Source organism: Schistocerca piceifrons, chromosome X (assembly GCF_021461385.2).
Source record: "Schistocerca piceifrons isolate TAMUIC-IGC-003096 chromosome X, iqSchPice1.1, whole genome shotgun sequence".
NCBI lineage: Eukaryota > Metazoa > Arthropoda > Insecta > Orthoptera > Acrididae > Schistocerca > Schistocerca piceifrons.
Genome location: NC_060149.1, coordinates 704,897,295 through 704,910,030, shown reverse-complemented (window position 1 = coordinate 704,910,030; position 12,736 = coordinate 704,897,295). Strand labels below are relative to the sequence as shown.

Genomic DNA, 12,736 nt, shown 5'->3' with positions numbered 1-12,736 from the left:
CGTTTCATTGGCAGGACACTTAGAAGATGCAGCAAGTCCACTAAAGAGATAGCTTACACTACACTCGTTCGTCCTCTGTTAGAATATTGCTGCGTGGTGTGGGATCCTTACCAGGTGGGATTGACGGAGGACATCGAAAGGGTGCAAAAAAGGGCAGCTCGTTTTGTATTATCACGTAATAGGGGAGAGAGTGTGGCAGATATGATACGCGAGTTGGGATGGAAGTCATTAAAGCAAAGACGTTTTTCGTCGCGGCGAGATCTATTTACGAAATTTCAGTCACCAACTTTTTCTTCCGAATGCGAAAATATTTTGTTGAGCCCAACCTACATAGGTAGGAATGATCATCAAAATAAAATAAGAGAAATCAGAGCTCGAACAGAAAGGTTTAGGTGTTCGTTTCTCCCGCGCGCTGTTCGGGAGTGGAATGGTAGAGAGATAGTATGATTGTGGTTCGATGAACCCTCTGCCAAGCACTTAAGGGGATACGGAATCGGATTTTGGGTTAAAAAATCGAATTTTTTTTTATTGGCGTATTATATTCTGCCATGTTTCCTCTTTAAAATGACGTATCATACATAGCTCTACTACAGTTATAACTATTTTATTTTTATATATTTGTGAGATCGGGTATTGCGCTTTAGTTATACACGTCTCTCGTGGCTGACCATGAACTTTTTGGCAGTACCTTTAAAGTGACATGAATTCAAATATCCCGGTTTCCAGCGACTATTTATACACTAGTTGCCCGAAAATGTTTCTCTCTGGTTTCCTCAAGTTACTCTTTGACTTTGTGGCGGGACTGTTTTGTAAACAGTGTGATATAAGAAAGTAGTTGTTGTTGAGTTATTTCGTATTTAGTGCTTCATTTTTCGCAGTGAAAATGCCTAGAGCTAAAGCAAAAGTATTTAAAAAGCGTGTGAACTGGCAAAAGAAAAGAAATAATGATTCATTAGCAAAGCAAAGCAGTTCATCATCATCACTGTTGGAAAATGTGAATCCACTTATTACTGATTTGCCGAACGAACTTACACCAAATGAAAACAGTGCTTCTCATAAAAAACTAAGAGATTTGGAAGAGAAATATAATTTACTTGATAGAGGGAATGAAGTTTTTGAACTCATTGATACGAATATATTGTGTGAAGCTCTTGAAAACAGTTTGTGCTGCAAAAAATGTCATGGAAACGTTTCTCTGAAAGTAGAATCCCATGTTGGCCTGGCTGCCCAGTTTAATTTAATATGCAGTGTTTGTAAATACAGCTGTAAGTTTCCAAGTTCGGTTTCAGTAACTGTAAATAATGGATACAAGAAAACTGAACTTTATAGTGTAAATATTAGGTTAGTTTATGGATTGCGAGCAATTGGTAAGGGCAAAGCAGCTGGTGATATGCTATGTGGTGTTCTAAATCTTCCAAGTGCACCTTCAAAGTTTGAAGCTTACAATTATGTACTACGATCTGCAGTTGAAGATGTAGCACAGAAGTCAATGCAGGTTGCTGCGGAAGAAGCAGTGGAAGAAAATGACGGCAGTCGTGACCTCACAGTGGCGTTTGATGGCACGTGGCAGAAAAGGGGCCACACCTCCAACAATGGTGTTGTAACAGCAACTAGTGTTGATACTGGCAAGGTTATTGATGTTGCAATAATGTCTAAATACTGTAGGTGCACAGGCAGGCTGAAAAATGAACACAGTGATGACTGTATTGCTAATTATTATGGTAGTAGTGGTGGCATGGAGGTTGCTGGGGTGAAGAAAATTTTTCATCGCTCTTCACAGTGGTATAATGTTCGCTATGTCAAATATCTGGGAGATGGTGACTCTAAAGCATTCAAAGAAGTTTTGGAAAGCAAACCATATGGGAACAGTGTAAATATAAGCAAACTTGAATGTATAGGACATGTGCAGAAGAGAATGGGTGCCAGGCTGAGAAGGTTAAAATCAGTTATGAAAGGGAAAAAACTAGATGATGGGAAAACCTTGGATGGCAGAGGAAGATTGACTGATTCCATAATAGACCACATTCAGAACTGCTATGGCCTTGCAATCAGGCAAAATACAGGCAATCTTGAAGAAATGAGGAGAGCTATATGGGCTTTATATTTCCACACCGCATCCACGGATGAGCATCCACAACATGGTTTGTGCCCCAAAGGTGAAAACAGCTGGTGTAAATACAATAGGGGACTAACAACAGGAGAGAAATACATTCACCACCACAGTCTACCATCAGCCATCATGGCAGAAATAAAGCCCATTTTCAGAGATCTGGCTGACAGAAGTCTTCTGATGAAATGTCTTCACGGAAAAACGCAGAACCCCAACGAGTGCTTGAATAGTGTGATATGGCATCGTCTCCCAAAAACAGTGTTTGTCGGAATTAATACACTACATTTTGGTGTGTATGATGCTGTGGCAACCTTCAATCTTGGAAATATAACTAAATGCCAGGTCCTTCAAAAGTTGGGTATGTGTGTTGGTTCCCGTACGGTACGTGCTATGTTCTTTTTAGATCAGCACAGACTAAGGCATGCTGATAATATAATCAAGACATTAGTGAAAAAAGCAAGACAGGTGCAGAGGGGTGCCAAAAGAAGACTTGAAGATGATTATGAAGACTGTGAAGGGGGTATTAGCTACGGATCAGGAATGTTTTAATCTTCTTTCTCCGTTTCCCGTAAGTTTACTTTTTACTTCATCTAGGAACATTATCTCAGGTACTGGTCAACCTAGAAGTCTGAAATTTTTATGACGTAGTGACATAGGTCCCTATTACATACTGAAACAACGATTTTTTAATTACTTGATTTACAAAAGACTTAGGGGTGATAGTCTAGTAAAAAGCGATGGAAAAAATTTACTTAAAAATAAATGTACAATATCTCTGTAAGAAAATACTTTGACAATAAACTGTTGTTTCAGTATTGTTATAACATATGAATGCACATACAGTAAAATTTTTACCTCTCTGTCTCCAGTAGTTTGTGAGAAAATGTTCCCTATAGTAGGCATATATTAACATTGCGGGGATAGGTGATTCCGTATCCCCTTAGATGTGAATTGCAGTGTAAACATGTAGATGTAGATGTAGATGAGACCATGAGGATAAAATCAGAGAGATTAGAGCCCACACAGAGGCATACCGAAAATCTTTCTTTCCACGAACAATACGAGACTGGAATAGAAGGGAGAACCGATAGAGGTTGCCAAAGTACCCACCGCCACACACCGTCAGGTGGCTTGCGGAGTATGGATGTAGATGAACGCATTTCCGGCCATATGACGTATTTTGCTCCTTATCCTCTCAGGGATCGTTTCCTGCAGTTTGTCCCCATCTGGCGTGTATGTAAGCTGGAGAGCAGAACACTGTGATTAATCTGTAATGTCTCTGTGTGATGCCGGCAGTGATGGAGTACATGGGAGAGCGGTGGCGCACGGCGGGCCTGAACGCGACGGTGGGCGCGTTCTACGGGGTGGGGTGCGCGGCCGCCCCTTGGCTGGCGCTGGGCTGCGGCGGCTGGCGGCGGCTGGTGGCGGCGCTGGCCGGCTGCTGCGCGCTGCTGGCGCCGCTGCTCTTCCTGCTGCTGCCTGAGAGCGCCCGCTGGCTGCTGCAGGCGGGCCGCCCACAGCGCGCCGCCGCCTGCTACCGCTCCGTCGCCGCCGCCAACGGCAGGCTGCGCCACCTGCCGCACGACCTCGTCGAGCGCCTGCAGGTACGTGCCCGACGTGGAGGTAGAATAAGGGCAGATGGCGCTACAGACTTACGCTGTACGTTGTTTTGAAGCCAGTGGGCGGGGCCTGTCGCCATCTCAGATCCCCCCAAAACGTTAGCAGACGAGCTTTAACAATTGCTTCTTGTTCGTTATTTCTGTCGTGTGCACGCGATATTTATTTTATACACGGTGTTACAAAAAGGTACGGCCAAACTTTCAGGAAACATTCCTCACACACAAAGAAAAGATGTTATGTGGACATGTGTCCGGAAACGCTTAATTTCCATTTTAGAGCTCATTTTAGTTTCGTCAGTATGTACTGTACTTCCTCCATTCACCGCCAGTTGGCCCAATTGAAGGAAGGTAATGTTGGCTTCGGTGCTTGTGTTGACATGCGACTCATTGCTCTACAGTACTAGCATCAAACACATCAGTAGGTAGCATCAACAGGTTAGTGTTCATCACGAACGTGGTTTTGCAGTCAGTGCAATGTTTACGAATGCGGAGTTGGCAGATGCCCATTTGATGTATGGATTAGCACGGGGCAATAGCCGTGGCGCGTATCGAGACAGGTTTCCAGAACGAAGGTGTCCCGACAGGAAGACGTTCGAAGCAATTGATCGGCGTCTTAGGGAGTACGGAACATTCCAGCCTATGACTCGCGGTCGAGCGGTTCTAGGCGCTTCAGTCCGGAACCGCGCTGCTGCTACGGTCGCAGGTTCGAATCCTGCCTCAGGCATGGATGTGTGTGATGTCCTTAGGTTAGTTACGTTTAAGTAGTTTTAAGTTCTAGGGGACTGATGACCTTAGAAGTTAAGTCCCATAGTGCTCAGAGCCATTTGAACCATTTGACTTCCGACTAGGGAAGACCTAGAACGACGAGGACAGGTGCAATGGACGAGGCAATTCTCCGTGCAGTTGACGGTAACCCTAATGTCAGCGTCAGAGAAGTTGCTGCTGTACAAGGTAACGTTGACCACGTCACTGTATGGAGAGTGCTACGGAAGAACCAGTTGTTTCCGTACCTTGTACAGCGTGTGAAGGCGCTATCAGCAGCTGATTGGCCTCCACGGGTACACTTCTGCGAATGGTTCATCCAACAATGTCTCAATCCTCATTTCAGTGCAAATGTTCTCTTTACGGATGAGGCTTCATTCCAGCGAGATCAAATTGTAAATTTTCACAATCAACATGTGTGGGCTGACGAGAATCTGCACGCAATTGTGCAATCACGTCATCAACACAGATTTTCTGTGAACGTTTGGGCTGGCATTGTTGGTGATGTCTTGATTGGGCCCCATGTTCTTCCACTTACGCTCAATGGAGCACGTTATTATGTTTTCATACGGGATACTCTACCTGTGCTGCTAGAACATGTGCCTTTACAAGTACGACACAACATGTGGTTCATGCACGATGGAGCTCCTGCACATTTCAGTCGAAGTGTTCCTACGCTTCTCAACAACAGATTCGGTGACCGATGGATTGGTAGGGGCGGACCAATTCCATGGCCTCCACGCTCTCCTGACCTCAACCCTCTTGACTTTCATTTATGGGGGTATTTGAAAGCTCTTGTCTGCGCAACTCCGGTACCACATGTAGAGACTTTTCGGCTCGTGTTGTGGACGGCTGTGATACAATACGCCATTCTCCAGGGCTGCATCAGCGCATCAGGGATTCCATGCGACGGAGGGTGGATGCATGTATCCTCGCTAACGGAGAACATTTTGAACATTTCCTGTAACGAAGTGTTTGAAGTCACGCTGGTACGTTCTGTTGCTGTGTGTTTCCATTCCATGATTAATGTGATTTGAAGAGAAGTAATAAAATGAGCTCTAACATGGAAAGTAAGAGTTTCCGAACACAAGTCCACATAACATATTTTCTTACTTTGTGTGTTAGGAATGTTTCCTGAAAGTTTGGCCGTACCTTTTTGTAACACCCTGTATATATATATACACTACTGGCCATTAAAATTGCTACACCACAAAGATGACGTGCTACAGACGCGAAATTTAACAGACAGGAAGACGATGCTGTGATATGCAAATGATTAGCTTTTCAGAGCATTCACACAAGGTTGGCGCCGGTGGCGACACCTACAACATGCTGACATGAGGAAAGTTTCCAACCGATTTCTCATATACAAACAGCAGTTGACCGGCGTTGCCTGGTGAAACGTTGTTGTGATTCATCGTGTAAGGAGGAGAAATGCGTACCATCACGTTTCCGACTTTGATAAAGGTCGGATTGTAGCCTATCGCGATTGCGGTTTATTGTATCGCGACATTGCTGCTCGCGTTGGTCCAGATCCAATGACTGTTTGCAGAATATGGAATCGGTGGGTTCAGGAGGGTAATACCGAACGCCGTGCTGGATCCCAAAGGTCTCGTATCACTAGCAGTCGAGATGACAGGCATCTTATCCGCATGGCTGTAACGGATCGTGCAGCCACGTCTCGATCCCTGAGCCAACAGATTGGGAAGTTTGTAAGACAACAACCATCTGCACGAACAGCTCTACGACGTTTGCAGCGGCATGGGCTATCAGCTCGGAGACCATGGCTGCGGTTACCCTTGACGCTGCATCACAGACAGGAGCGCCACCACGAACCTGGGTGCACGAATGACAAAACGTCATTTTTTCAGATGAATCCAGGTCCTGTTTACAGCATCATGTATTACGGCCCATGGCTCTACCCTTCATTCGATCCCTGCGAAACCCTACATTTCAGCAGGATAATGCACGACCGCATGTTGCAGTCCTGTACGGGACTTTCTGGATACAGAAAACGTTCGACTGCTGCCCTGGCCAGCACATTCTCCAGATCTCTCACCAACTGAAAACGTCTGGTCAATGGTGGCCGAGCAACTGGCTCGTCACAATACGCCGTTATTACGGCGTTATTACGGCCAGAGGTGGTTGTTCTGGGTACTGATTTCTCAGGATGTATGCACCCAAATTGCGTGAAAATGTAATCACATGTCAGTTCTAGTATAATATATTTATCCAATGAATATCCGTTTATCATCTGCATTTCTTCTTGGTGTAGCTAATTTAATGGCCAGTAGGGTGATCAAAAAGACAGTATAAATTTGAAAACTTAATAAACCACGGAATAATGTAGATAGAGTGGTAAAAATATACACACGTGCTTGGAATGACATGGGGTTTTATTAGAACAAAAAAAAGACAAAGTTCATAAAATGTCCGACAGATAGCGCTGGACAGCAAAACGTCAGTGCCTGCGCATGACAATCGTGTATAAAAGGAGCTGTGATGAGAGAGGGAATCAGATGCGCCAGCAGTCGTAGCATGTTGACGTTACCTGAAAAGGCGCTTTTAGTGAAGCTGTATTATCAGAATGGGGAATGTGCTAGTTCAGCGTTACGATCCTATCGCCATATGAAGGGGATTCGAACGGGTAAAGGTCCGTTGACAAATGCAGCTGTGGCGAGAATGATTTCGAAGTTCGAAGCCACGGGTTGTTTAGACGATAGACCCCGTAGTGGCCGACCGAGCACAAGGCGTAATGCTGCTGAGACACTTCAGGAAGAAATGGAGACAGTAACGCGTTCGTCTATGCACGGGGAAGTCAGCGCTCGTGCACTCGCACGTCGCCCCGGCATTCCATACACTAGTGTTTGGTTGGCACTTAGGCGTATCCTCCGATGCTATCCGTACAAAATCCATCGGCATCATGAACTTTTACCTGGCGATTTAGTGAAGCGGAGGGCATTTGCGGTGTGGGCGTTTCAGAAGATAGCGGAAGATGACGATTGGTTGAGTAACGTGTTGTGGACCGACGAAGCTCATTTCACGCTCCGAGGGTCTGTCAACGCCCACAACTGCACAATTTGGCTACCGAAAATCGTATATCTGTCGTGGAATCTCCATTGCACGACGAGTAAGTCACGGTATGGGTTGGATTTACCACATCTACCGTTATCGGGCCTTTTTTCTTCGAGGAAATGCGTGATTCCGGTTTTGTAACTGCTACCGTGACGGGTGAGAGGTACGCCGATATGTTACAGAATCGCATCATCCCCAGCCTGGCTGATAAACACCTGCTGGAACGTGCGATGTTTATGCAGGATGCCGCTACACCCCATATTGCTAGACGCGTGAAAGATTTCTTGCGCGCGTCGTTTGGTGATGATCGTGTGTTCAGCCGCCATTTTCGCCATGCTTGGCCTCCCAGGTCCCCAGACCTCAGTCCGTGCGATTATTGGCTTTGGGGTTACCTGAAGTTGCAAGTGTATCGTGATCGATCGACATCTCTAGGGATGCTGAAAGACAACATCCGACGCCAGTGCCTCACCATAACTCCGGACATGCTTTACAGTGCTGTTCACAACATTATTCCTCCACTACAGCTATTGTTTAGGAATGATGGTGGACATATTGAGCATTTCCTGTGAAGAACATCATCTTTGCTTTTTCTTACTTTGTTATGCTAATTATTGCTATGCAGATCAGATGAAGCGCCATATGTCGGACATTTTTGAACTTTTGTATTTTTTTTTGGTTCTAATAAAAACCCGATGTCATTCCAAGCATGTGTGTCAGTATGTACCTCTCTATCTAGACTATTTCGTGATTTATTCAGTTTTCTAATTTATACTGACTTCTTCATCACCCAGTGTATATATATATATATATATATATATATATATATATATATATATATATATATATATGTCAGCTTGAAAAGGATTCTGTTTCAGTCACTTTTCATGTAATCCTGATTTGTAATATCTAGAATATCTAACTTACTCTGAATTAGTCTTCTGGTATTTTTTTTATTTAGTTTACATGTTGGGAGAAGGAATACGTACGGACCAAATTTTATCGATTATTATTTAAGGATATGTACTCTCAGTTGCGAATATGAACCGCCGTCGGCTTTAAATTGGAATGACGACAATGAAAATTTGTGCCGGTCCGGGACCCTAAACCGAATTTCCAGCTTTACGCGAGCAGTCGCCTTTATCGTTTTGGCCACCCGAGCATGAGTCACGGTCACATCCAAACTTCCAAATCTCGTCGTCCATATGTCACAACCTACACCCGTGCGTTATGTAAATTCCCGTTCAGGAAGGACATATTTATCAAGGATAGAGGGCCTGGTATTGGCGAATAAATACGAAATAGCAATGGCTGTGTAATTAAGAAAATATGTTCAAATGTGTGTGAAATCTTATGGAATTTAACTGCTAAGATCATCAGTCCCTAAGCTTACACTCTACTTAACCTAAATTATCCTAAAGACAAACACACACACCCATGCCCAAGGGAGGACTCAAACCTCCGCCGTGTAATTAAGAAGTACGACGCAATGTTCCTTCAGACATGCATGCAATTCGGAAGGAACATTGCATCGTGCTGCTTAAATAACGCAGGCACTGCTATTTCGGACAATTATTTTTGTGCTTTACATCAGCAATTTGTTTTATCCTTTTCCGTAATTCCCATCATGAGTAAACTCTGGAGTGTGCGGAAGTGTGTGAAATTGGATGTGTGTATGTACCTGCAGTGACCAGGGACAAACAGCTGATGCCTCGTTGTCAGTTTTTGTTATTCCACTCCTACCTCCCACTCGGTACAGATACGCAGACAAAAGTGGCTAGCGAAGTAATCTAGTGGGCTTAGAGAAGAGACTGCTCCTGGTGATGGAGTGCTTAAACATATTGAGCTCTTCGGAGCACAGTTAGTATGAATCTGAATTTTGGTCAGGATCCGCTAAAATTTAGGCTTTCGATACAGGCAATCATCACGTTTCTTTAAATTAACAATAAAAGAGTATTAATACTGTCGTGTGAACTGAATTTTTCATTACATTTGTTGTTTCCATTTTGAAAACCACAAGGCGATCTCTACACCAGATCATCATCCCAATAAGCAATAATTAATTTTCTTGTTAAGTGGAACGGATACTTGAACATACATATATCCAAATTTGTGTCTGCCAAATTTTAGCAGTCTTAATCTATTTTTGATGGGTGGACTTAATGTTATAGTCCACCCAAAACAGGACCATAGAATTAAATCCTACTCAAATTCATGATAAGAATGAATACTCACAAGCCAGAGGAAATGTTGACAGGTCGGCGTTTATTGGAATTATTGGACTTTTATTCAGCATAGTGGACTTCACCTCTTTTTTTTTCCTTTGACACCCAACTGTAATGATAGTGGATGCTGGAGCGAAAATACTGTGCAGCTTCCTCCTGTAGTATTTCTTTTTATGACTCATACAAGTATTGTCTGTAGCGATGTTCCGATCTTATTGCACTCCGAAGAGCATCCATGTCCTAACATCTTTGAACAAAGATCCCTTGCGGATATCAAATATAAAGAATAATTAAAGAAATTCCGCCCCGCCCCCCTTTAAGGAAATACACTGCAGGAATAAATCACAACACCAAGAGGGAGTTGTGTGACATAGGAGAAAGTTGGTAGGCGTGTTTCTACATCTGAAAGATGATGTCTATTCAAATTTCGCGCCAGTCGCATACGACTCGCATTAGTAGCGCCACTATGAGGATCCACATCAGGTTTGATTTAAATAGGAAATGCAACGGTCGTAAACGTTTGTTATCTTTGAGTCCGCAGCTCGTGGTCGAGCGGTAGCGTTCTCGCTTCGCTTCCCGGGTTCGATTCCCGGCGGGGTCAGGGATTTTCTCTGCCTCGTGATGACTGGGTGTTGTGTGATGTCCTTAGGTTAGTTAGGTTTAAGTAGTTCTAAGTTCTAGGGGACTGATGACCATAGATGTTAAGTCCCATAGTGCTCAGAGCCATTTTTTGTTATCTTTGAAATTGGCCTGGTGAGTTGATGTTAGTCAAGAATGCCTTTAAGGTGACAAAGACACCACTATTAACACATCACTGAGTTTGAACGAAATCGGATAATAGGGCTACGAGAAGCTGGATGTTCCTTCCGCGATACTGCATAACGACTTGCGAGGAATTTAGCCACTGTACATGACTGGTTGTACCGGAAGTCACGAGAATGTACGGTCGCAAGAAGACGGGGCTCCGGGCGACCACGTAGACTACCGTGATGGAAGACCACCGAGTTCGGCGTATGGCTCTGGCCCATCGTACTGCATCTTCAGCCACAATTTGAGCTTCAGTTGGCACCACATTGACACGACGAACTGTTACAAATCGCTCACTTCAAGGACAGACGGGAGCCAGACGTTCTATAGGCCCCAAAACAACTGCCATTTGCGACTTCAGTTATGCAAAGCGAGAGCTCATTGAAGGGCAGGGTGGAGATCTGTTGCGTTTTCTGACGAAAGCTGATTTCGCCTCGGTTCAGTGATGGCCGTGTGTTAGTTAGAACGCCGGCAACCAAACTGTCTTCGAGCTAGATACACTGGACCTACACCTGGAATTAGGGTCTGGTGTGCGATTTCGTACGACAGCAGGAGTACTCGAGTGGTTATTCCACTCACCCTCACTGCGAATTTGTACGTCAGTCTGCTGATTCGACCTGTTGTGCTGCGGCTCATGAACAGCATTCAATGGGGCGTTTTCCAACAGAATAACGCTCTTCACATACTGCTGTTGTAACCCAACATGCTCTATAGAGTATCGACATGTTGTCTTGGCCTGCTCCATCACCAGATCTGTCTCCAACCGAACACATATGGGGCAATTATCGGACAACTCCAGTGTCATCCACAACCAGCATTAACCTTCCCTGTATTGACCGACCAAGTGCAACAGGCATGGAGCTCCAGCCCACAAAGTGACATCTGGCACCTGTACAACACAATACATGCACGTTTGCATGCTTTCATTCAACATTCTGTCGGTTACACCTGTTATTAATGCACCAGCATTTCACATTTGCAATGGCTTATCTCACGCTTATAGTAACACGTGATCTTGCGACGTTAATCATTTAAACATGTGGCCTAGACAAATGTATTCCCGAAATTTCATTACTCTACATTAATTATTTCTTAGTGTTGCGGCGATTTTTTTCGTCAGTGTATATTAATAAGACTGTTACTGGCAGACGATGTGAGATGCGACAGAGAAAATATGTCTAGCTAATAAATGTTCATTCCACGGGGTGTAATTCATTCTTCGTGCTGTCCTCATGTGCATTCCGCTATTCTCCTGTGCCCCAGTGAAATCACGGATGGAAAGAACCTTTCTTGAGGAGTGAATAACAAGTATTTAATAAAATCCATTCCCTAGACAGTCTTGCTGAAGTCTCAAAATTAACTTCTGTTGCTCTTTTCAAATAATTCGTTGGGTCGAATATAAGTAAACTTACATTGGGACTTCACATGACATTGCACACGGTGGAACTGGGGTGTAGTAAGGCTTCTCCTGTTATTAATAATAATCATAGTAGTTTCCAAGAGTCCATGGCATACGGAAAATATGTGATCCGAAAAAGAGGAAATCAACTATGAATAAGAATCAAACCAAGAAGCCGAAGTTTTCTGTTATCTGGCACACAAACAAAGATGCAGGAAGATTGGGCTTAACGTCTCGTCGACATCGAGGTTATTAGAGACGGAGCACAAACTCTGATTGTGTCGAGGATGGGGAAGGAATTCGACCTCCCAGCATTTGCCTGGAGCAATTAAGGGAAATCACTGAAAACCTAAATCAGGATGGCCGAATGCGAGTCCAGTGTCCTAACCACTGCGTCACGTTGCTCGGTCACAAACACACACATGCAATTCATCTGTATCTCTGTACTTATCTAAGTCAGTTGCTTTCCGAAATTGAATACAGTTTTCCTCGCAGATTGTTTACTGCTGCATGGTGCTCACAAGGGAACCAACAGACCTGTTAATCGCGGATTTTGATGAGTCTTAGGTATGTTGTTAACAGACCTGTCCTGAATACCTGACTAGCGGCTTTTCGTGCGACGGTCCCTACTTTCAGAGAAAATCTATGCTTAAGTTTTATGCTTACCTCTTATATCCGTAACGTTAAATACGTTTCGGCCGAGCGAGCCTAGTTCAGGGGCAACTGCTCATGGCTACAATGC

The 12,736-nt window shown here is 44.2% G+C and overlaps 1 protein-coding gene across 1 annotated transcript in view; it reads left to right on the top strand.

The window, feature by feature from the left end:
- The window catches only part of LOC124722627 (organic cation transporter protein-like), a 348,546-nt gene that overhangs the window by 176,323 nt on the left and 159,487 nt on the right, over nt 1-12,736 (top strand). The window contains exons 4-5 of the mRNA XM_047247761.1: nt 3,407-3,537; nt 3,589-3,714. Of these exons, the coding sequence (XP_047103717.1) occupies nt 3,407-3,537; nt 3,589-3,714 (257 nt within the window). The remainder of the gene's footprint in view (nt 1-3,406; nt 3,538-3,588; nt 3,715-12,736) is intronic.